This window comes from Python bivittatus, unplaced genomic scaffold (genome assembly GCF_059951505.1).
Source record: "Python bivittatus isolate LINGU-HERP-01145 unplaced genomic scaffold, Pbiv_v1 ctg000980_np1212, whole genome shotgun sequence".
In the NCBI taxonomy this organism is placed as follows: domain Eukaryota; kingdom Metazoa; phylum Chordata; class Lepidosauria; order Squamata; family Pythonidae; genus Python; species Python bivittatus.
The window spans coordinates 56,679,816-56,704,591 of record NW_028277125.1 but is presented as its reverse complement, the minus strand read 5'-3'; the positions used below and the strand labels follow the sequence as shown (position 1 = coordinate 56,704,591).

Below are 24,776 nucleotides of genomic sequence, written 5' to 3'. Positions count from 1 at the left end.
CAAACAAGTAAGGAAATGTTTAGAAGAAAATGGCAACTAATTCAAACATTTGATGCAATTTATATAATAAATTGTCTATGAGTTCTGACTTTTGGTGCACCTTGTACATCACTGACAGATTTTGACTTTCATGTGGGTTGCATGAATGCTGTCAGTTGCGCATAGCGTGGACACTCCAGGATGTAACAGTGTACTAAGACTATGATCCAAGACCAATTAGATCCTAAGCAGAACAAAGTTAGTGGGTTTACCATGGGATTAAATCTACTGATTATGTGCTAATAAAGTAAATTTCCATTTGGCTTATCTTGTCTATTGTCTATAAATAATTTCATTCTGTTTAGGAATATGTTGTTTTGTCTTTTTTCAGCAGCAATATATGACATAAGATAACCATCTTTATCTTGGCCTCTTATTATGCCTGAAGTTTCTTTAAGAATTAATAGCAGTGTCATAATCAGGTGAGATTATGGCATTATATGTAGTACTCAGTATATTGAAGCATCAGTAATTTATGTAGTATATATGTAATTAAAACTATTTAGTGTATGGAATAACACTAATGGGAAATATGTGAAAGAATGCTTGGTGCAATGATGAACAGAAAAAGGCTGTGTATGAAGAAAAGAGTATTTAGATACCATCCAGAGTCACTTTTTTGTGAGATGGGCGGTATCTAAATTTGAAATATAAATAAATAAATGATTGTTACAAAAATTAGGAAGAGAAAAATATAATGATATGTAGAAAAAAGATAGTTGCAAAGAATATACAGGTAGTCCTCACTTACTGACTACTTGTTCAGCAACCGTTCAAAGTTATGATGGTGCTGAAAAACAAGACTTACAATTAATTGGTCCTTGAAGTTGCGGCAGTTGCAACATCCCCTCAGTCATGTGATTGCCATTTGCAACCTTCACAGCCAGCTTCCGACAAGCAAAATCAATGGGGAAGCTGGCAGAAAGTTGTGACAAGTTGTGGTCACATGACATGCTTAATGACCCAGCAGGAACTGACATCATAAATTGGTGCAATCATGTGTCATCATACTTAATGACTTCTCTGCTTAGTGACAGAGTTGCCGGTCCCTAATGCAGTCGATAAGTGAGGACTACCTGTAGTCAAAATTAGCCAGTTAAGATAAAAGAGGCAGAAAATGGAGAGTAATTTCTGTCAAAAATAAAAAATGGTTTTAGAATTGGGTTAAAAGGAATAAATAAGGATCCTCCAGCAGAGTGAATGGGATTAAGGCTAAAAGCAATGGCATTATTTGGGATGAAACTGAAATAGGGAAATGCTGGAAGGAGTATTTTAGAGATGTGTATGTGGCTGATAAGTATGATGTTGAAGAGTAGAACTGAAATTAATGCTATAAATGTTTATATTCTGTTGTCTGAGAAAATGATTAAGAAGGAAATAAATGCAAGAATGTTGAAAAATGATAAGGCCATACTGGTGTAGATGACTTGAAGAAAGTTTAAAATAAGAATATGGTTTGTTTATGGACTGGCCATGCAAATTGTTTAATGTAGATGAAGACAGATTCCCTTGTATAAAGGAAAAGATAACAAATGAATGCATGAACAGTCTGACAGTTAATTTGTTAAGTAAGCCTGGAAAGGCATTAGGCAGAAATTTGATTGAAGAAATTGGGGTGGTGCAGTGCAGCTTTATGCCAGACAGGAGATGTACAGACCAATGTTTTGCTCTTCAACAGATCACGGACAAATGTGAAAGTTTACAGTGTAATTATTGATGTAGAGAAAGTGAATAGGATTGAATGAGGAAGCTTTCTGCGTGATTTTTTGTGTTAAAAGTAGTATATTATGGGAAGAAAGCATGCATGAGAATAAGCAGAACGCTTAGAGAATGATTCTAGATTGAGCAGGAAGGATGTGTAATGGCCCCTTGGTTTGTTAATGTAGTTATGGATAAATGTATAAGATTAGGGCTGCCAGATCTGGGCTGCAAAAATTTGGATGGCATCTTAATGACAGCAAACAATACAAAAGACTAATTTTGGATTTTAAAACAGATCTGATAACTGAAATAAGGACTGTTTGTGGTGATGTTAGAAGTGTGTTGGTTGGGGGTATGAATGTGCAGGTATTTTTGTACATTGTGCCAATATTGTTGGCTGAGAATTCAATAATTTGCAGTGGATGTTACGTAGATTCTGTGTTGCAAGAAGGAATATGAATCTAAAAATTAATGTATTAAAAACCAAGGTAAATATGTTTGATAGGGGAAATGGAATGAATGATTTGTGTGTGTGTGTGTGTGTGTGTGTGTGCGCGCACACACCTTCAGGTAAGTGTTGACTCCTGGTGACTACCTGGACAAGTCTCTGCAGTTTTCTGAGCAAGATTTCAGAAGTGGTTTGCCATTGCCTCCTTCTTAGGGCTGAGAGAAAATGACTGGCCCAAGGTCACACAGTTGGCTTTGTGCCTAAGGCAGGACTAGAACTCATGGCCTCCCGGTTTCTAGCCTGATGCCTTAACCACTACACCAAACTGGCTCTTGAGTGAATGATTACAACTTAAATATAAATTAGAATGAGTAGGTAAATGAGTAAGTGAGTTTATGAACCTCAGTAAAATCTTTGCTAAAGATGGGGAAATTGCTGGAAAATTTTAAGCCATACAGTTGCTGGTATAAAGGTTGTGGAATAGTATGTAGTCTGGTTGAAAGGCATGAATGTTAGTGAGCAACCAGTATGAAAGGGGTAGATTAAATTGGTATGGTCATACAGAGACAATGAAAGAGGATTAAATGGCAAAGCAAATATATTGCAGAAAAATATGTGATGAGTTGGGAGAAAAAGGAAGACTAAAAAAGTTGTGGTTAGACAGAATTGATGAGATCCTTACTAAGAGAGAGATAGGAAATTTGAAGAACAAATGTTTGTCAATAAATCAGCATATAGACTGGATGGTTTACATGGTTAGAAAAATAGTCTTTCATGTAGTCTTTTGACAGATCCTTGAACTATCATTTTACTTGCAATATTTGAGAGGCAGAATCCATAATTATCTTCCTCATCTTTAGATTCTGTAAGATATGTGGACTTCAACTCCTAGAATTCTGTGTAGTGATCATAGTGGCTGGTGAATTCTGGGAAATCAGTTTCACATGTCTGAAAGGATCACTAACTGGTGAAAGTTTGTTATGCAGCAGAATATATATTTTTTCTTTTTAGCATTTTTTTAACAGATTTATTGTTGACTAATTTGGGAGCTCATTTCTAAAGCTTTTCTTCTTGTTGTTTAATGTTTTTAGCCTTTGGTTTCAAATAGACTGTTTTTTTTTCTTTTCCATTCAGATTTTCAACCTCATGAAATATGACAGCTACAGCCGCTTCTTGAAATCAGATATGTTTCTTAAATTGAAGGAAACTGAAGAAGAGGAGGAAAATTCACCTGATCCTCAGACTGCAGCAAAAAGAGCTTCTAGAATTTACAATACATGATCCAAATAACAACAATCTATAGTTCAATAGTTCCTACTGAGACTACAGTGAAAAGCAAATCAGCTCTCAGGAATAATCTTTATGGTTAACACAGATGCATTTAGAAGCTTGAATCCTAGAATCCTATTAGAGAAATCTTACCTTTGGTTGCTTCAGTGACCTGTTTCTTGCCAGTGGTTGCTTCCAGATACAGGTAGTCCTCGACTTATGACCACAATAGGGACCGTAACATATGTTAAGTGGTGCAGCCGTTAAGCAAGGCATAACGTGACTGCACCCGATTTTACATCTTTTTTGCAGTGGTTAAGTGAATCACTGCGGTCGTTAAATGAATCACATGGTTAAGTGAATTGCATAGTCATTAAGTGAATCACACAGTTCCCCATTGATTTTGCTTGTCAGAAGCTGTCTGGGAAGGTTGCAAATGGTTATCATGTAAATACATGCCGGTTGCCAAGTGCCTGGATTTCGATCACGTGACTGTGGGGATGCTGCAATGGTTGTGAGGACTGGTCCTAAGTCACTTTTTTCAGCGCCATCATAGCTTCAGTCACTAAACGAATGGTCATAAGTCGAGGACTACGTGTACAGTGATCAAGGTAGTTATATGACAGCCCTTGAAAGACTGAAGAATTTGTAAGTTCTTGCAAATTGCTTCTAATTTTTAAAAGTATATTTTTTGTAAATCGTGGTAAAGGTGGGTGATAAATGTAGCTTTAAAATTAAAGCAAATTTGAAAATAGAGATAATATAAAAGACTTTGAAACCCTCGTAGAGTTTTGTCTAACAGAGACTTTCTGGAAATATCCTTTTTATGTTTTCACAGCTGTGTGAGTTGAACATGAGTTAATCATGTTATTTTAGGTACCCAGTCCATTGATGGATCAGATCAAGATCCGGTAGCTATTTGGCTGGGGCTTTTGTCATCAAAAAAGTGCCTCCTGGACCAATTTTGTAGCATGTTTTTCTATTTAAAAATAAGGTAACTATTTTCAACTGCAGCATATTCTGTTTGAAGAGATATCTATATCTTTAAAATTCTCAGGAGTAAAACAATATGGACAAATCCCACAAGAACCCACAGCTGAGATAATGATAGAGAGGCATTTTTCATCTTGGAAATAATTTTGTGCAGGAATTATCAGTATGGAAAGACCCCGGGAGAAATAGGGAATTAATGAAAATATGTGGGCTGAGTATGAGGTTAGATAGCAGTTTATGGCAAGAAAGAACTTTCAAGCATTTAGAGAGAAATTGTGCTTAATTTTGCTGTTCTATGTTTTGTGAATCATATTCCAAATATTGATAATGCCAATGAAATGGTGGATGTTAATAGGTTACGATAGTGTTTTGTATTAGTTTATGTCTGGGACATTCCTTCTTCATGCTTGGGGCTGAAGTGTAGTTTTCAATATTTTGTCAGATATAGAAAATTGAAGTATAAGAACAATAATGATAGTAATATGATTGCAAACCTCAATCAAATAACTATATTCTCTTTTTTCAAGCTGGAATTGCTGAGGCAAAGAAACTTTTTAGTGCAATTATTTTGTTTTAATATTCATTTCACATAAAATAATTTCAATGCTGTTAAACACAAGGAAAGCAAATTGGCTTGCATGCTTTATTTACAAGTTCTGTATATGAAATGTAATTCTGGCTAACGTTTTCTCTTTTGTTACTCTTTTTATCTTCTTTGTGAGGGCTACTTTATGGTCCAGTTTAACTCTTTAAATATTTGTAAGTTGTTTATTTGGGCAAATAGCACCCAGCCATTTTTCTTCCTAGCAATATCTCTAGAAGTCTCAATCATTATATAATGATGTTTAGGAATCATTGTACTAGGAAGAGGTACAGATGTTTGGGTCACATTGTCAGAACTGCCTATATATAAAAGACAGCAGCTATATTCTATTTTCATCTTAATACAAAGAATTGTGGCTGAACCAGCAATGAGTTGCTGGTTCATGTGGTGCTCCCACAAATCACTCTATATCCAAGAGTAGCATTTGTAGAAATAGGCATTAATTTCCTGTCAGTGCATTCAGAAATGTCCATGATTCCTTCACCACAAACATATCCTTTATGCCTTATGTTGATTTTATTGCCAGTTGTCTTTCTCTTATACTAAAGGATAAAGGGAGCAGCAGGAATCTCCTGTAGAATATGTACATTTGACAAAGATAATGATGTTTGCAGAAGATCTGGGTTTTCAAAGAACATTTAGGAAATGGGAAAAATGCCATTTTTTCCTTTTTCCATGAACCAAATTGAGGCTAGGTTTACTATTCATGATAAACAAGCTTAAACTCTCGATTAAAACATTGTTTTAATCATGTTTAGTTGAATAAGCTGAAATGATTGGATCTATACACCATGCTAAGCCATAAAAGCTGGATTCACACATTTACTCTATGCCAGAAACAAATGCTAGTATGATATGGCCTGGTGTATGAACTCTCCTAGAAGGAAAGGCAAAATGCCCTGCATACGTACTGAGGCCAAGGCTAACAAGGCTGGAAGCAAGAGCCTGAGATGAGATAGGACCAATATAAGACTGCAGGTATCTTCTACATCCAAGGCTTAATAAATGAATGGCAAGAAATCCGTTACCATGTAAGGGTGAGAGAAAGAGATTTAGAATTTAAAGACTTTTAAAAATTTTCTTTGTGTGACTTCTTTATTGACTAGCTTAACTTTTTAAATATTTGAAAGTTCTATTTACCATCAGGCCAGTATTACCCTAACCATTAAATATGACCTGATTGCTAAATCCTGCAGTGGCTGATCTTTATACCAGAGCTTCTTTGATACCTGTTTTAAAACCAACTTCCCTTTCTGAACTGTGTCCTTGACTCTTCCACTTTAAGCTCCTGAATGCAAGCTTAAAATCGAGAGGTTTATGTCTGTGTCCTAGGTGAATCTCTTGACAGCAAGATTTCTTACTCCTTGTCCCAACACCATGGGAGAATAAGAGGTACTCAAGACTCCAGTAGTAAAACTGTGGCTAATAATCTTATCACAAACTGGTACTTATCTGACAATAAGTATTAATTTTGTGTTGCTTCCTCACAGCTATTGATGTTGGTGGTAGAAGTAATGAATGAAACTGCAAAATACTTAAGGTGTGTATGGACAGAGAACTAACAGGAATTTGCCTGTGGAGTTTAAGAAAGGATCCCTAACAGATTTTCCTTTTAAGTCAACAGTATATGGTTGGCTACCATGAGACCCCAAGAAGGGAATAAGAGGATGTTTAAGTCTTTATACTAACTATTCCTTAAGCGTCAGCCTTTCAATGTAATCCAGACAAGAAGCCCCGACCATGACTACTAACACTACCTTTATTGTAAGGTTACAGTAAAAGAATATTGCAAGTCTGAAAGTACATCTCTCCCCCCTCGCCTTTACAGTCCAAGAAACTAGGAGGGCTCCTACTGAGGAGGGCTCCTACTGAGACATTCGCCACACTCCCACCTGCAGACTAAGTTGCCTCTTATCTGACTGTTGCCTAGTCTATGGCTCCTCCTCCTCCTGTCTCTCAAGAACATTCTCACAGATCATTACATTAGGAAACAAAAATGAAGATGAAAAGCCAGGATTCTGCAGTTCTGACCAGATGTGCTTGTGATATGTCTGCATTCCACTTCAGAACAACCTGGCGTATATTTGCAGCATGTGCTACTTATGGTAGTCTTTAAAGAAGTAAAAGAACATCAAATGGCCATAGTTCAACAAATAAGAGAAGATAAACCTTTATCATCTGAAATGGATGCACTACAACAGAAACAGTGGAACTAATTTTCTGTAAAGAAGATAAAGGAGCAAATCCAGTGGATGTGAATAATAACCAGAAGCAAGAGACAAAAGGTATTTTAAACCATTGGAACTGCTGAGGCAAGGAAAGAATAAACGACACTATGAAAGACATTAGAACATAAGTAATGCAACTGTGTCCTGCAAGAAGACATAGACATGAGAAATGGTACTTGATAACGAGAAATGAAAACAAATATGTGCTGACTAGACCCACCAGCTTGAAAGCAAGCTGTATTTCAGGAGCAAGGAGGTGACAGAACAATTTCCAAGATTTATTAAGTCCACTTAAAGCCCTTCTTACTAGTAAATGTAGGGACAAATTATGTTGTAAAAAATAATATAGTGCCAGCCATACCACTACAGAGTTTGAAGAAGTAAGAAGGAAGCTCAAGAGCCTGGAGCGTTCAGGTAGTCTTCTCATCCATCCTTCCAATTCACAGAAGACAACTGAAAAGGGAAAAAATAATGTGAATAAATGACTTCCCATATGATCTATGAGAGTCCAAGCACCATCATTGTATCCTTCAATTGCTGTACTCCAGTTTGTTCAAAAGGAATAGAAGCAATACAAAAGGAGTTTGCAAAAGGAGTATTCACTCCCATTCAAAAATCCAAATGAATTTGGCAGAGATGTGCAGAGCATCTGGATTAAATAAATGGAAAAACAAAAGTATTTTCTTCAGAAAATTCTTGGTGTCTTGTGAACAAGTTTCAGAAGTTTGAATATGGCCCAAGAGAATTGGCCATCTTGATCTGATACTAATCAATGGGAAGGACTTAGTTGAGGAAGAAGTAGCAGAAATTTTGGGGAAAGTGATTATGCAATGCTTGAGTTTTTGATTTTAAGGGAAGCTAAGTATAGTTAAATGTTTATCTGTAACTTTTGATAAATACAAACTGCAAGTAAGATTCCATGGCAAGAGAAGGTTAAGAGAAAAATTCAAGATGGGTGGAAGTTTTTAAAATGGAAATACTGAAAGCATTCAAACAATTCTAATAAGGAAAAAAAAAGATGGCAGAGAAGTCAATACAGTTACTCAAAAAGCTTAATGAAGATCAGAGAACAAAAATGTCCATGTTGGGTGGAAACAAGGAAAGGAAGTATACTAGTGCATCATATAATTAATCTGGGGCTCATACAATTTAGCTTTAAACTATGTTCATCATACTCCCTCCACAATCATCACAGTCACACTGGATATCTGCCCATAAGCAAACTGATTGAATTGTCTGTTTTGTCTTGTAGTTAGGTGAGCTCCTCCTATTTAAAAAATTACAAATCAGCACATACCTGGCTCCAGAAGTTTGGAATAGATAAGTATATGAAGGTGCAGATCCCTATGAATTAACATAGTATGACAGCTGGGAACTGCAGACTGAGAGATTTGGCTCCAAGAACTTTGGAGAGAGGCAGGTATATCAATGGAAGGCTTACTAGCTGAACCATTCAGATGACTTAGATGACTTCTTAAAAGTGAATAGGTGTGTCTATGGTTTCTCAAATCTAATGCCCACCACATTTTCAACCCAGACATTTTCATACATTTGGAGGATGTCAGATTGGGGTAGACAGGTCTAAGGGCTGTTTGTGCCCCCACTTAATGAAAGTCCTGTAACTAGGCAATATATCTCTCAAAACTGCATGTGGCTGACAAACAATAGGAGGTACTATGTATATCGACTTCAGGACCTGCTGGAAACTTGCAGAGGTACTTGGAAACATTTGGACATAAATAACTGCATTACCTGGTATTTGGTGTAATCCAACTTTACAGTTTTGACTGGAATATTTCAATGCTAGTGGTATGTACCAGTTTAAATATTTAATTGCCTTTTAGCCAATTAAATAATTTATGATATATACATGAATGCATATCGAAGTATACATGTTTTGATAATCAACATGTCAAAGTAGTACAATTAGTATGCTGAAAGTAGTGTGATAATCTCTTATTCAAATTGCAAGACATCTTTTTAAATTCCTTATTCAAGTCTAAATAAGCTGCAGAATTATATTGACTTTAACAAATAAATATGCAGTAGCATTGCCATCAGTTAAGATGTGTTGCGTCAAATTAATCAACAGATATTTTAGTTGATTATGCTATTGATGAGTTAGAATGACTGAGGATTATGATTACTTAAATGACCATATTAGACAGTACATAAATTTTAAGAAAATCCAGGCAGATAGCCAGATGAAGCCTAAAGCATACCTGATAACGCGCACACACATTAATACACAAAGGAATGCTTTGCCAAATTGAGCAGCACCCTCTACTGACTGGAAAGAATTTAAAAAGCATCAGCATTAACAGATGAAACATGATACTAATTTGTGAACTTTGAGTTTATGATTTGATTTTCACTTTGCATTGACACAGTTTAGGATTATTTTGGGAAGCTCAGAAAGTAAAGGTGGAAGTAACATACACCAACTGACATTAAATACAAGAAAACACTTAGATTTGCTTCTGCTCTTCACATGTCTTTGGCAGCAGCTTATTACACTGAAATTTAATCAATATTGGATTTTATTAACACAGAGGCAAATGGTAGGGAAAGCTATATTTGCTAAATTCCCTGTGTGTCAAGAAGTTACAATAAATAGTTTCTACATGTAAAAACTTAATGTTGGTATATCATCAATAATAAAATTACAACATTCCTAATAAAAAGGCAGAGGCGGCTCAATAAAAAGATGGCAACCAAAGTTTACGGAGTATTCTAAAAGGAACAACAAATTGCATCTCTCTAGAGAATCAGAATTATTTTCAGTAGTTATAGATAGGTCTGGTAAATTGACTACCAGTGGTCTTCCCAGTTCAGAAAAGTAGTTAGCCTCTAAGGTAGGATGAAATTAGCTTGTAAATAACAATATTTATTAGATAAATATAGATAAGAGTGGTAGACCTTGTTTTGAAGCCACAACTTCTGGGAAAGAGTTGCTCACATCGTTCATTAAGTGCAAGTAGCCTGTAAAGTAGTGTTTCTCAATCTTAGCAACTTTAGATATGTGGACTTCAACTCCCAGAATTCCCCAGTTTCAATTATCCCAATTCCAGGAGTTGAAGCCCGCATATCTAAAGTTGCTAAGGTTGAGAAACACTGCTGTAAAGATTCATTGGTAAGAAAGTGATCTGCTGATGCATTCCGTTTACATTACACTTGTCTATATTCACCTCTATGGAAAGAGCACAGCATTCCCAGGGAAGCCTCCAAGGGCAAACTGGTGATAGGTCATTGTTTTATATTCATTTTACAGGTAGAAAACTCCATCTCCGAGGAAACAACTATTCCAAACACTTGAGTAAGCAAAGCTGGCTTTTGCATCTGGATCTCAGTTTCTTATTCAACTGAGTAGGCTAATTTTCATTGCCATTCTCTATTCTTTTTTCCTTCAGCATTCTGTCTTGATTTGCAGATACAGCTTTGTTTTAATATGTAAATTGCTCTAGAAGACTTTCAAACTGGACAGTGGGGTATACACACTATAAATTTTTAAAAAGTACAAATCATATAGTTGCAAAACATCACTTTGCTCAGTCTACTACCTCAAAGGAAAGTGCTTCATCCACTAATTTACTTCCCAAATAAACTAGCAATCTTTGGCCCTAGCCAAATGCAGTTGTTAGTCCAAAAAAAATGTATACAGAGAAAGTATTGCTCTGTGAGCCTTCCAGGAAATATATGTCAATGGGTTGCTTATACAACTGCAGCAAGTAAATAATAACTGAAGATGACTCATACACAGAAATAAAGCCAAGCTCTAAAAGGAAGATAAAATTCCCTTGGTAATTTTGCTGATTTGTCTGGGAGAAAAATAGTTCCTAGGTTCAGATGTGGCACTCAGATCTTTCATCCAGAAATCAGATGATTTCCCTATGTTCATCCAGAGTATGAAGAAAACCAGAAAGGAAATTCTAGTTTGAAACTGGGCCAATTAGGCTGCAAACTTCAACACCCCGCCCCCCCGGACAATTTTCTGGGTCTGAACCTAGGATAAAACAGAACCTAGGTCTTGCAACAGTGATGCAATTTACCAAACTTGGTACCTGTTTCTTCAAACTTTGATGCTTTGATGCTTGATTTCAAAAATCCTTTTAAAGTAAAATTTGAGTGTAGGTGTTCTATGATTTCAGCAAAAGCTTGTAAGTCAGAGTACTCTGGAACAACATTTTGTAAGCTTGTATGCAATGGCAATGCTTCAGTATCCAGAGGAGATAGACATTCCTATCGGCGTATTTCACTGCATTTCCATAGCAGCTCAATTCTTACCCCCTTACCATATATTGACCAGCAGATTTTGGAATGACTCTTGAAAATCTTCTGGACTAGTACAGGATCATAAACTTTTTGTAGTATTCTAGTGTAAAAAATTATATATCTGAAAAGGGGCACTGAGCAGGGGTACTATGGGCATTTAAAAAGATTTTGCATTGCTGTCTACATGCAAAAGAGGAGGGAAAAAGAGATGGTGGCAGATATTGCATTCAGCATGTTCTGAATTTGGATACTTCACAACAAATCATGCCAGGTTAAAAACAAAACACTTTTGCAGCAAAGTACCTCTTATAGCAATTTTTACAACACAGAAGCCCAGTCCTGGAAAAAGAAAAATAATTTACTTCAGTAGGGATATGTTTACTTGTCAGAAGGCCTTAGCCACATTTTGGGGTGCCTGTGCAATCCTTTGATTTGCAGTGGTGCTTTTCAAACTTGGCAACTTTAAAATGGGTGGACTGGCTGAGGAATTCTGGGAGTTGAAGTCCACACATCTTTAAGTTGCCAAGTTTGAAAAACACTGATTTACAGGGATTGCAAAAATGATTAAGAGTTACTTCCTGCACAAACCTAAATTTCGCAGCCATATTGAGGCTTAAGTAGACAGATTTCAGAAGGGTTTGAGGTATGAAAAGAAGCAAATAATTGTTCCTGTTGCATTAAAAAAACCTTCTTGAACTTAGTCTGTGTTCCCATATTATACTAGTTTTCTGTGTTGAAATTTAGTAGAGTTAATTTAGGGGTGGGAAGCTAATAAAAGTTTTTTCATGCTCAGACCATTTAATTCGGTATAACTTAATACTTGAGAGACGATAACTGGAAATAATGGGAATTATAACTGAACACATCTGAAGGATGCCAGGTTAAGAACAATGGACTCTTCCATGAAGATTACAGGATCTTTTATACATAAAGTGCATACTTTGTAACTGAGCTGTGCAAAATTTCCAGTTGAGTTTCCTGTACAGAGTCAGTATTTTAACACCTTGCCCATGTAAATTATTTTATATAAAGCCACATATCACAAAATCATCATCATCATCATCATCATCAATTGCAAAAGGCAGCTTCACTTGGAACAGTTTACATCCTGTGACAGTACCTTTAACACCATCAAACAACATCTGCCCATCCCAGGTCCTTGGGAAGGACTCGATAGGTGGATAAAAATGCCAGATCCAGTCCAAACATCTGGCTGACTGTGTGACCAACAATAATAATATATAAATAACAACATCTGCCTATCCCAGGCCCTTGGGAAGGGCTTGATAGGTGGACAAAAATGCAACATTCAGTCTAAACATCTGCCTGACTGTGTGACCAACCATAATATCTAAAAGAAATTTGAATTCTTAAGGATATGTAGTTTATAGCAAAATATAGTCACCAGGTGGCACTCCACCTCCATGCAATTGGTATAGATCTGCTCCAGGGTCAGCACAGGATGGGTTGGGTGGTGTGTATGTAAGCAGAGCTGGGTGGGTGAGAAAAGGCAAATGTATCCGGCAGTTTGCAGTTTGCTGAATCATTCTCAGGAATGCACAAGTGGGGCAGAAAGGTTATGTGGGGACTGACTGCAATTTTTCTTTTCTTTTTTTTAACAATGTAAAATCTGCAGTTTATTTTAATTTAGTTTTAGGGAGTATTCTGGGTTCCTATCTTCATGCTACATCAGTAACAGGATATGCTGCACTGTGTAAACACTAGCAGCCAAATAAAAACAAGATTTATATGTTTATATATTTTTTTCTGAAGCCCAGCTACCTGGTTTTTATTGGCATAATTTCACCCTCCACCCAGTGAAGGATGCACTCTTGAAATTCCTGGAAGTAAATTACTTTCACTATAGTGAGACTCAAATGCAAGGAATTTATATTTAGACCGATTTGGTTGTAAGATCTCCATGTTGTGTAGTATCCAATGATAGCTTTGTCTTGGCAACAGGTAGACAACCTATGGTTCTCCAAATATTGCTGTACTACAACTGCCAGCAAATGTTATTATTGGCCCCACTGGCTGAGGCTGCTCAGAACTGAAGTTCAGCATTATCTGAAGGACACACTGTGACCATTTCATGAAAGTACATCCCCTAACGCAAGTCAGGCGTTTGTTTTTCTCTTGGTCCCCAATCCGCTAATGTCTCTTATCTCACTGAAATTAAGGAGGGTTGTGGAAGGTAGGGGGAATTGCAAAATCAGGGGTGAGTAGTATGAGTATGCTAGCATTGGTTAACTGCTCTTCTGGGTCTGAAAGTGGCAGGCCTTATGTTATCTAATTGCACCAACACTCTATCCAATAAAGTAATAGGTGCTTGCCTTTCTTAAAAAAGTAAAATATAACAGACTGCAGCACCTATAGCGAGAATTCCTGTGCATATTTCATATCCAGTGTATATTTCATGTCTGGTTAGGTAGGTAGGTAGGTAGGTAGGTAGGTAGGTAGGTAGGTAGGTAGGTAAGTGGATGGATGGATGGATGGATGGATGGATGGATGGATGGATGGATGGATGGATGGATGGATTTGTGTTATTATTCTATGTAGGCATGAAAAGAAATTTTGGATTTTTCAACCTCACCAGGGGATTTAGTTCCCAGTTGAATGGGATCTCTTTCAGTTCAATCTGAGCACATCAGGCTATTTTCCAAAATTTTGAATTATAGGATGATCTTGGTCTGAAGATTTTCCCCTCTTAAATGAAGGCTTTACAAATTCATACCTGCTCCTTGGGAGAAAGAAGTTAGTTCTGGAAATTCAGTATCTTAAATTAATTGCTGTAATTTACACAAATTATCATAACAATTATTCTTAGCAAGGAAATAGCAATCAATCAAGGCAGCTTGTGTAGGAGGACCTGCACAGATTTTTATATGTACATGTATAAATATGTGTGTGCATGTTTGTGTTAATATTTTCTGTCATATTTGATTGCAAGGAGCTTTCCCCATTGCTGAGTTAAAGAGCTACCCACTTATCCTTGGGTCAACAGAAAATGATACTGGCATAAAGTTTGCTGCCCTATTTCTTATCCATATCCTGCCTCTATTATTTATTTATTTGTCCAATTTATATAGCCACCCATCTCACAAAACAAGTTATTCTAGGTGGTGTGCAACAAAGCTAAAACAATAAGTACCTAAAACAATTATCAGTACTATTATAAAAAACATTAAAAACTATCGAAAATGAAGGTAAAACAAAGAAATAGTAGGTGAAGGGATATTAATAATAATGGAGCAACCTCACTAGTTCGCCAGACTCCCGGGATCCCCAGGTCTGATGGCACAACCAGATCTTGAGGGACCTATAGAAGATCAGAAGTGATGGAGAGCGGGGAGAATATTCCACAACATGGGCGCCATAGCTGAAAAGGCCCACCATCTAGGGCCTGCCAAACGTAGCTTCCTCAGTGACAGAACCCATGCCCTTTCTGCTGGATCTGATGGGACGGGCAGATGTAATCGGGGAGCAGCAATCCCTCAGGTAACCTGATCCTGTACCATGTAGGGCTTTAAAGGTCAACACCAGCACCTTGAATTGGACCTGGAAACAAACTGGTAACAGTGCAGCCCATGAAGCAGAGGTTCTACCAGAACTATAACTGCTCACACCACTCACACTCACACCACTGCATTTTGCACCAGCTGAAGTTAATGGATACTCTTCAAGGGCAATCCCATGTAGTAGTTGTTGTTCAGTCGTTAAGTCGTGTTTGACTCTTCATGACCCCGTGAACCATATCATGCCAGGCCTTCATGTCCTTCACTATCTCCCTGAGTTTGCTCAGTTTCATGCTCATTGCTTCAGTGATGCTATCTAACCATCTCATCCTCTGCCGTCCTCTTCTCCTTTTGCCTTCAATCTTTCCCAGCATCAGGGTCTTCTCCAAAGAGATCTCTCTTCGCATTAGGTGACCAAAATATCTGAGCTTGAGCTTCATTATCGATCCTTCCAATGAGCAGTCAGGGTTGATTTCCTTTAAGATTGACTGGTTTGACCTCAGAGCATGAGTGACTGTGAGCAGAGCCTCTTGATCTAAGAACGGGTGCAACTGGCACACAATATGAAATTGTTGCAAAGGCCCTCCTAGCCATGACTGCCACCTGCTCATCAAGCAGGAGTCGTGAGCCCAGGAGGACCCCCAGATTTTGCACAGGTTCTGTTTGGGGCAGTGCAACCCCATCAAGTACAAAGGATGGCATAGTCCTAGAATCAGAGGATCCCAAAACCCGAAGCCGCTCAGTCTTGCCAGGGTTCAGTTAAAGCCTGTTGTTCTCCACCAAAGCCTCACAGCTTCCAGACACCAGAAAATGTCCAGAAAATGTCCACAGCATCACTTAATTCACCAGGAACAGAGATATACAATTGGATATCATCAGCATACTGATAATACCTCACCCAATGGTGACAGATGAGCTCACCCAGTGGTCTCATGTAGATGAATAGGACAGGAGAGAGCACCAACCCCTGCGGCACCCCACACAGTAGGGGCCAAGGGCAGAATCTCTCCTCCCCAATCACCACCGACTGGAATCGACCCTGGAGAGAGGAGGTGAATCAGTACAACACTTTTCTGCCTAGCCCCACTTCTCTGAGTTGAACTAAAAGGATACCATGGTTGATGATATCAATAGCTGCAGAGAGGTCAAGTAAGGCAAGGATGGACCACCATCCTGCCCATGCCAGAGATCATCCAAAAATGTGACCAATACCATTTCCATTCCATACCCAGGACTGAATCATGACTGAAAAGGATCCAGATAATCCACTTCATCCAAGGTCCTCTGAAGCTGTTGTTCAACCACTTTCTCAATTACCTTCCCCCAAAAGGGGAGGTTGGATATTGGATGAAAATTGTCCAGTATGTGGGGGTCCAGCGATGGCTTCTTGAGAAGGGGGTGAACCAATGCCTCCTTAAGAGGTAAAGGAACAACCCTCTCACTCAAAGAAGAATTCACCACCTCCATAACCCACTCACACAACATCCCTGGGCTGCTTTCACAAGCCAGGAGGGGCATGGATCTAGAAAGCAGGTGGCTGAGCTCAGTCTTAAGGGCCCTGTCCACTTCCTCAGGTCCAACAGGTTCAAACCATTCCCAGATAACCAAGACTCCACCCTAGGCACCTCCTCTGGACCTGCAACAAGGCCAGCATCCAACTGCTAGTGAATCCGAGTGATTTTGTCTGACAGATCCTGAGCAAATTCCTCCACATGTCCCTGGAAAAGGTTCCCCAGGACCCCTTTACCCAAGAGGGCTTGTGTCACCCGAAACTGAGCTGCTGGGTAGCAATCTGCGGTCACTGTAAGGACAGAGAAGTACTGCCGCTTTGCCACCCTTACTGCCACAAGGTAGGCCATAATAGCAGCATTAACCTGTGTTCAGTTGCATTTGTCCTTAGTTGAGCACCAGTCAAAGGCTTTCCAAAGAGAGTGCAGCTTTCTGAAGGCTCAGGGAGCCATGTGTAGGAAATGTTCACTGGAGAAGCTGGGTCTGTAAAGGCTGGGCACAAAGGTTGGTGCAGGGTACTGGGAGAGAAGGCAGCTGGGTAAACAAATCGTGGTGCAAGCTGGGGCGGCTAAGGCTTCCAGGGGCAATTGTGGCTTTGTGCTGTGCTGCGGCTTAGGGGCTTCTTGCAGCCCCAGAGCCATGGCATAACAAGAAGCCCCTGGGCTGCAGCGTGGCAAGCAGCCCCAGAGCCACGCAGTTCTTCTGGGGCTGCTTGCCACCCCGCAAGGCAGGGTGCAGGGTGGCCAAAAAGGCAGAGATGAGGGGTGAGATAGATGGGTGGGGGGAGTTGAAGTGCCCCTGCAGTTGTTAAGTATGGGTGGGCTGCCAAGCGCCTGAATTTTGATCACATGACCACGGCCCCCGCTGCATCAGCTGTAGCTTCAGGGACCAGTCATAAGTCCATTTTTTCAGCACCACGTAACTTCGCTGAACGAATGGTTGCTGAACGAATGGTCATAAGTTGCGGACTACCTGTGGAGCAATAGGGCTAGGTGGTATAGCCAAGCTACAGTTGGTAAAAGCTTCATGTAGCAGCAAACCTTTTTGGGCTTAGAAGCTAAGCATGGTCAAACCTGGTTAATACTTGAATGGATACTCCCAGGAATACCATGATTGTAGACAACAAATCAGGAGTCTGGTAGCACTTTTTCTGACTAACACATTTTATTAGAAGGCATTAACTTTTGTGAGCTCCAGCTCCCTTCATCAGATGCACAGAGTGGCCAAACTAATGCGGGATTTAAATTAGGATGAAGTGGGAGGGAGGGGAAGACAGGTTGGTTATGCATATGTAGATGTGTTTGTTGAGATCTTCTGAGATAGCCTGGAATCTTTCGATGTATGTGACTTCAGCAATCTTTCACTCATTTGTGCTGGTAAAGTTTCTTTTTTCCAAAATGGGTACTTTGAGATCTGTAATGGATTATCCCGGGAGGTTGAAATGCTCTGATATTGCTTTGTTCTTGTTCTGAGTTCTGATGTCAAACTGTCCATTAATTCTTTTGTGTAAAGTTTCACATATTTGTCTTACATAAAATCCAGAGGGGCATTGCTGGCAGATGATGACATATATCGCATTAGAGGATGTGCATGTGAAGGCGTCTCTAATCTTTTTTGTGTACTTCTTGGGGTCTGTGATGGTGCTGTTGGGGTAGATGTGGGGGCAAATTAGACATCTGGGTTTATTGCTGGGTTCCCATGTTGGCATCATGGTCCTATTGTTTCCTGTTGCTTGTGACAATCTGCTTCAGGTTGGGTGGTTGTCTGTATAAGCAACATCAGAGCATTTCAACCTCCCACTGCCAGGACACTCTATGGCAGACTAATGCATGATGCTGGTTGTTTAACAGTACATATTCTCCAGCATTGGGGCTTGATTATGACATTATAATCATCTGCTTCGACATGTTCCACATCCCAATATACTATCCTGCCCCTGGTGGATCTCATTCTAGAAGTGTACCATGAAGTTCCTTTTAAAAGCAGCCCCTTCTGTAAGAAGCCATCTCATCCCACAATGAAAGGTGAGATCATTACTTCAGTCCTCTAATCCAGGGTTCCTCAACCTTGGCAACTTTAAGATGGGGTGGACTTCAACTCCCAGAATTCCCCAGCCAGCCTGGGGAATTCTGGGAGTTGAAGTCCATCTGTCTTAAAGTTGCCAAGGTTGAGGAACCCTGCTCTAATCCCAATTAAATTGACTGTTTTATTGGAAAGGAAGGTGGGGTGGGGGGAGAGAGACAGACTTCTAGAGATTTGTTCTTTACACGTCCAGAATTAATCCTATTGTATGAAAGCTTGGTCGCCCATGGTCTATATTTTTTCTATAGACAAAACTGCCGCAGACAGGCTCAGAGATGAAAAGCAATGCCATTCTCCCCATTTCCTCACTTTCATAGCCCTGTTGCTAGGCAGCTTTCAGCCTCAGAGTAGGAGTAAGGCCAGGAGAGGCAGACCTAGTTAATCATGTCTCCAGTCAGATGACACTTATCTTTCAGTTTGAGCTGAGACAGCCATATTCTGCCTACTTCTTGATTTCCATATTTTTGTCTTACTAGTTTGGTTTTCTTCCAACAGAACCATCACCCACTCTTTTACTATACAGAAGCTATATGACTAGATGTAATTTATTGCTAGTCAAAAGGCCCACATGCTTTGTGATAGAAAATACTATAATTCAAGCATTCTTTACTCCAGAACCCAGCCCTGAATCAATAAATCTAGCATGTACACTAGAGCAATAAGGAACTTATTTATTGCATTTATAGCTATTCGTTCTGTAGGAGCTCCCCTTATTTTATCCCCACAACTCCATAAGGTAAGGACTGAAAGCATAATTGGTCCAAGGTCACCCAACGAACTCCATGACTAAAATGCTATTTTAAATTTTAAAGGTTGGTCTGCCAGCCTTTTTACCCTACTGGCAGTTTCTCCACTTCAGGTCATTTTTACAAAAGAGTAGATGGTGCCTTCCTCAAGTCATGATGTACAATGAAACCTTAGAAGTCAGCGATATAGCAAGTGTAATAAAGATAAATAATAGAAAAGCTTATCATATCATTTTAGCATATGCATTGGAAAAATTAGCCACTAGAAGTAATCCCTTCATTCTGCCTAATGCAATGACCAATTCCAAAGTGTTTTTTGTTTTTGTTTTTGCTGAACTTAATAGAGTTGTCTCCACTTAAAAGCTGTTAAGAAACAAACTAAATGTTTTAAAAGCAATGAGGAAGAGAGAAATTCAGAATTAATCTTTTGGTTTATCATACACAGCCTTCCTTAGACCACCTTGCCACAAATCTTTATGACGTAAAATCAGCTATCGATCCTATTTTATTTGGTGGTTTGGCCTTAGCAAAGAACATATGGGATAGTTTACTTGCTAGAGGTATCTGAAACTATCATCCTTTCAGATATGTTTTCATAACAACATGATTAATTATGCACAATCTGGCCTGGATTGCACTGTCTGACCTATTGAATATTAAGCTTGAAGGATTCTTTCTAGAAAAGGGAGGAGAATGAGATAACTTTCAAATCCCTTCTACTTTTGTATCTAACTTCTTGAGTCCATTAATGATGAAACAGTCATCTTTCCCAGAAAAGCAGCATGGCACTATTTTTTATTTTACTGATGAAAACCTTGATGTATTGATTCATATCAGCATTTTAGCACTTTTCTGAAAAAGAAATGCCTAGAACAATGATTTGTTCCTGATTGAAGAATCCACCTATTGTACAGGCTACCAAGTTGAAGAGTTTTCAGGCCTCCTTTGAGAATGTTTCTTTGATGATGGTAAGTTCAGTGTTTTCTCTTAAGCATAGACACATGATAAGGGGGACTAGCAGAATGAAAATAAAGCCTACGTGTAGGTCTGATTGTTTTTATTATGATTTTAAAAAATCAAAACTGGGCTTTAAACATATGTACCACACTAGAGGAAATACTGTGTTATGAGAAGTGACATGGGATATAACTGAGGGAAACAAAAGACAATTCATGGAATCAAATGTGTATCTTCTGAGAACTGGTTGTAGCTTAACTGTTATTTCACATTTATTCTGTTCTTTCTTTATGTCGTTCAGGGTATAGTATAAGATTTTGCCTTTTCTCAATTTATCTTTGCATAAGACTGTGAGATAAGTCAAGTTAAATTATTGTGATTGTGCTCACACAGCATGCTAAGCCATAATTTGTTTAAACAATGTTTATTGAATAATGTGTCATTGGTTGATTGACCCATATGGTATGCCCTAAACCATGGTTAGCAAATCATGGGTACGTACAACACATTAAACCACATCCAAACAAAGTACATTTTTACTTAACACAAACTGAGTATTTATTCTCTTTCATGATGGGGTTCATTAACTTGTTAAGCCAAAACCAAACAAATCATATTTGTTTCAGTGTAATATGGAATCTCAATCATGGACTGGCTAAGATAATCTTGTGAGTGTCATGTCTTGAGATCTGAATTCCAGTTCATGCATTTCCAGCCCAGCAGTCTTCATCACCCAACCTGAAGTCTTCCAGATACGTATATGGAACTATAATTTCCACAATTCTCAATCGGCCTGCTGGCTCTGATTTAAAGTACATGGCCTATATCTGTCAAAGCATAAAAATAATTCCACAGGCTGTGCTTGGGACTATCACACATTTTATCTCAGAATATACATTGATATGGTGATAGATTGAGCAGTTTTATATGATAAACAGCTTACAGTGATAGAGCTCCCATCTGTAACTGTGGCTATAGGGGACTATTTATATGGGAGTTATAGAACTTGAAATGGTCAACATATTATCATACTTGGGCTGAACCTATGCCACTTCCTTGGCATATCATATACTACATGGCGATTGGCCATGGACTTTATTTTGTTTTGCTTTCTTTTATTTCCTTACTTGATGAACCATCAATCTATGGTTTATCTGATTGACATTTGCCTACCTTTACACCCATTTCTGCTTAAACATGTGTTTCTTTTACTTTGTAGCCATGTTCCCCAACCTGGTGGCCTCTGGATGCATTGGGCCATCAAATGAAACCAAGCCAAGCCAAGCCAAGCCAAGCCAAGCCAAGCCAAGCCAAGCCAAGCCAAGCCAAGCCAAGCCAAGCCAAGCCAAGCCAAGCTCATCACGGTGCATCCCCTGGACTTGCTGGCTGGGAATTTTGTGAATTGAAGTCTAATACACGGCTGGAGGTACCAGACTGGGGGTATTACTTTGCAGGCTTTTGATGCATTACACTTTTGTTGTTGTTGCTTTTGGGCATAACTGACATAGATTCATTTCCAAGGGATGTAGAACTTCTGACAGTTCTATCCTGAAGCTCTTTTCTGTTGAAGGCCTTGAATTCACTTCAATTCTATGATTTTAAAAGTCCAGAGATGCCTTTTGTTTCATTTACAGAAGAAAAAATAAACCACAGCTCAAAAGATGTTGATTAGATGAATTATTGAATAGTTGTCTGGAAGTTATCTTTCAGAGTTTTCTGGTCTTGGGCATAGATTTTGGAGGAGTTGGCTTGCTAAATAAGTCTTTTGCTGATCCATTGTGCAAACTAGAGAGCACTTTTGTGTGAGAAGAGTATTGGTACTTCAAGACTGAAGTGTATTTGATTGTTGTATAGTATGCCTGATTCTGATAGCATGATGCAAGTGGAGCAGGCAATATTGTAATGTTACTGAACTATACAAAACCAATAAGCACTCACTGTCAACAAAAATGTTCAACTTATCAAATGTATCTGATAAAGACCGTAGGTTGATATGTTGTCTTTGTAAATGTGCTTTCAGGTGCCTCCCCCTCCTCTTCCCTTCCTCTTCCCCTGCCTTCTCCTTCTCCTTCTCCTTCTCCTCCTTCTTCCAGGATATTTTTACAACTTTCCAGTCCAGTTTACAATCCTGGAGGTCTTGGTGATCTATGCAAGTACTCCCCAGAGTTGATCCTACTTAGGTTTTAAGAGATCAGCCCATTCACTTACTTTTTGCCACCAATTTAGTATAGTAAGTGGTTTTATATATTTATTGTACTGTCTGCATATATAATTCTCTGCATTCAAACATTTCAGCAAGATGTCTTCTTTAGTAATAGTGAGAATAGTTCTCTGAATTTAACTTAACGGATCAACATAGCTACAATACAAAATAACTCACTTTTTAAAAATTGGCAGTTATGTGTCTTATCCCATTTTTTAAAGTCATACGTATGTTTACACAACTTTAGAGAAAAGTGCAGCAGAAAGTTCATAAACATGTAAATTCTATGGAAGGAATCAGAATAAAAACATACAGTGGTACCTCGGGTCACGAACTTAATTTGTTCCGCGACTCTGATTGTGACCCAAATTGGTCGCGACCCGAATCAAATTTTCCCATAAGGTTCAATGTAAATACGGTTAATCCATTCTGAACCATATGTATTTTTTTTTTAAACCACAAAAATATGAAACAAAGTACAGTACAGTACAGTATGAAGAGAGAGAACGCTGACCTTGCTCGAGGCAACTTCTGGCGTGGAGGACAGGATGGTGGGTGGAGGCAGTTATTGCTTGGAGGGAGAGTCCCCCTCCCTACAGGAAGCCACGACCACATGTCACAGCAGGGAAAATGGCCACGGATCCTGTTCGTCACCCGATGCGGAGTTTATGAACGGAAGCAAAATTTTGTGAATGGTGTTTGTGAACTGAATTATTCGTGAACAGAAGCGTTCGTGACCTGAGGTACCACTGTATATGATGTCAAATCCTTCACAGTCTTCCTTTATCACTGCACTCCAGGATAAGTCAGCTTTCTCTGATAAGAACACTCAGAATTTCTCATTCACCAGTCTGAGACTGTGAATATGGCCTTCTTCCAGTCATCCTTAACATGTTATTCTAATGTGTGATACCATTGGGCACACATTAATGTTATCCTTAGGGAAGGAAATAGAACATCACGGTGTTGTAGTTGCGCTATTGAAATGTTTGACTGGAATAGCTAATACAAGAATTACAATACTATGCTATCTTGGGAATAAGCCCTTCTGAATTCAATCTTACTTGTCACTAAAGGTATTTAAAATCAGATTGTAACATCATAGAAACCATATTTGTGAAATGAACCAACCCCTAGATGGTAAGCCGGGCCCACTAAATAACTTCTTTCTCTTAGTATCCCACTGTGGTACAACTGTTACAGTAAAGATCAAGGCTTTCACTCCCTGTTCAAAATCTACTTCTGATTCTTCCCCTACTACCCTTCAAAGTTAAAAGGGAGCCTACATCTTAACACAATCTACATTTCTTTTCATCTGAATATAAAGGGATTGCAGTCAGTGCACTAATAGTAACCTTTCACGTTAAACAGGACAAAGAGTTTTACAGTAGAATCAGATGTGGGCTTTTTGCCTTTCTGTTCTGAGAAGGAGCAGTATAAAACTGTGGAGTGGGTGGGATCAGAAAGAGCACTCATTGCAGACTCTCATTTCAATCTACTGGGAACAAAGCCCAGCCCTCTGATTAAAATGGAACCCCATTATTCCCCGACTCTCTGGGTCTCTGTGCAAATGACAGCTTTTTAGTAGCACCATCACTATCTCATTAAGCACAGCGAACAATTGAATGGAAGTATGTTGGTATCCTCATACAAGAAGGCCCAAGTTCAGCCAGTGATGGAAGTGAAGAATTGGAAATGTGTTTTTATGATAAAGGCAACACAATTATAATAACAGGTTTGGGATCTGCAGGGTTCATTAAAAGGTATTTTTTGTACTGACAGTAAGTGCTATGTTTGTAGTGAGTGAAGCCATTTAGTTTATAATAAGCTTCCACTTATAAAAGCCACCATGTCAACTGCTGCTATTTTGTAGAGCAATTAATTATTCTTCTGTATCATATGACAAACTGAGCAGTATCATTAATACCTTGATTGCTTTATAAGAAAGAATAATTCCATCTGCCATACGTGGAATTAACCTGATACCTGCTGTTGCTTGCTTTCTTTCCCTTCAGCTGTGTAAAGTACCTTCTGACACTAAATAGATTTTGTGGAAAACTTATTCAGGAAATGAGGTGGTGCGTAACCATGATCTGCTGGGAGGACCTAACTATATAGATGTGGCTTGTTTTGACCTGATGAGAAAAACTGGTCCAATTATTCTAATAATATTCAAGGGCTAATGGTTACAGGAAAAGGCAATTTCTAAT

At 38.7% G+C, this 24,776-nt stretch overlaps 1 protein-coding gene across 1 annotated transcript in view; it reads left to right on the top strand.

Moving 5' to 3' along the window:
* RGS10 (regulator of G protein signaling 10) overlaps nt 1-9,333 on the top strand; it is a 28,044-nt gene extending 18,711 nt beyond the window's left edge. Inside the window, exon 5 of the mRNA XM_088132152.1 lies at nt 3,323-9,333. Within this exon, the coding sequence (XP_087988278.1) occupies nt 3,323-3,469 (147 nt within the window). The 3' untranslated portion in view covers nt 3,470-9,333. The remainder of the gene's footprint in view (nt 1-3,322) is intronic.
* The last annotated feature ends 15,443 nt before the right edge of the window (nt 9,334-24,776 follow it).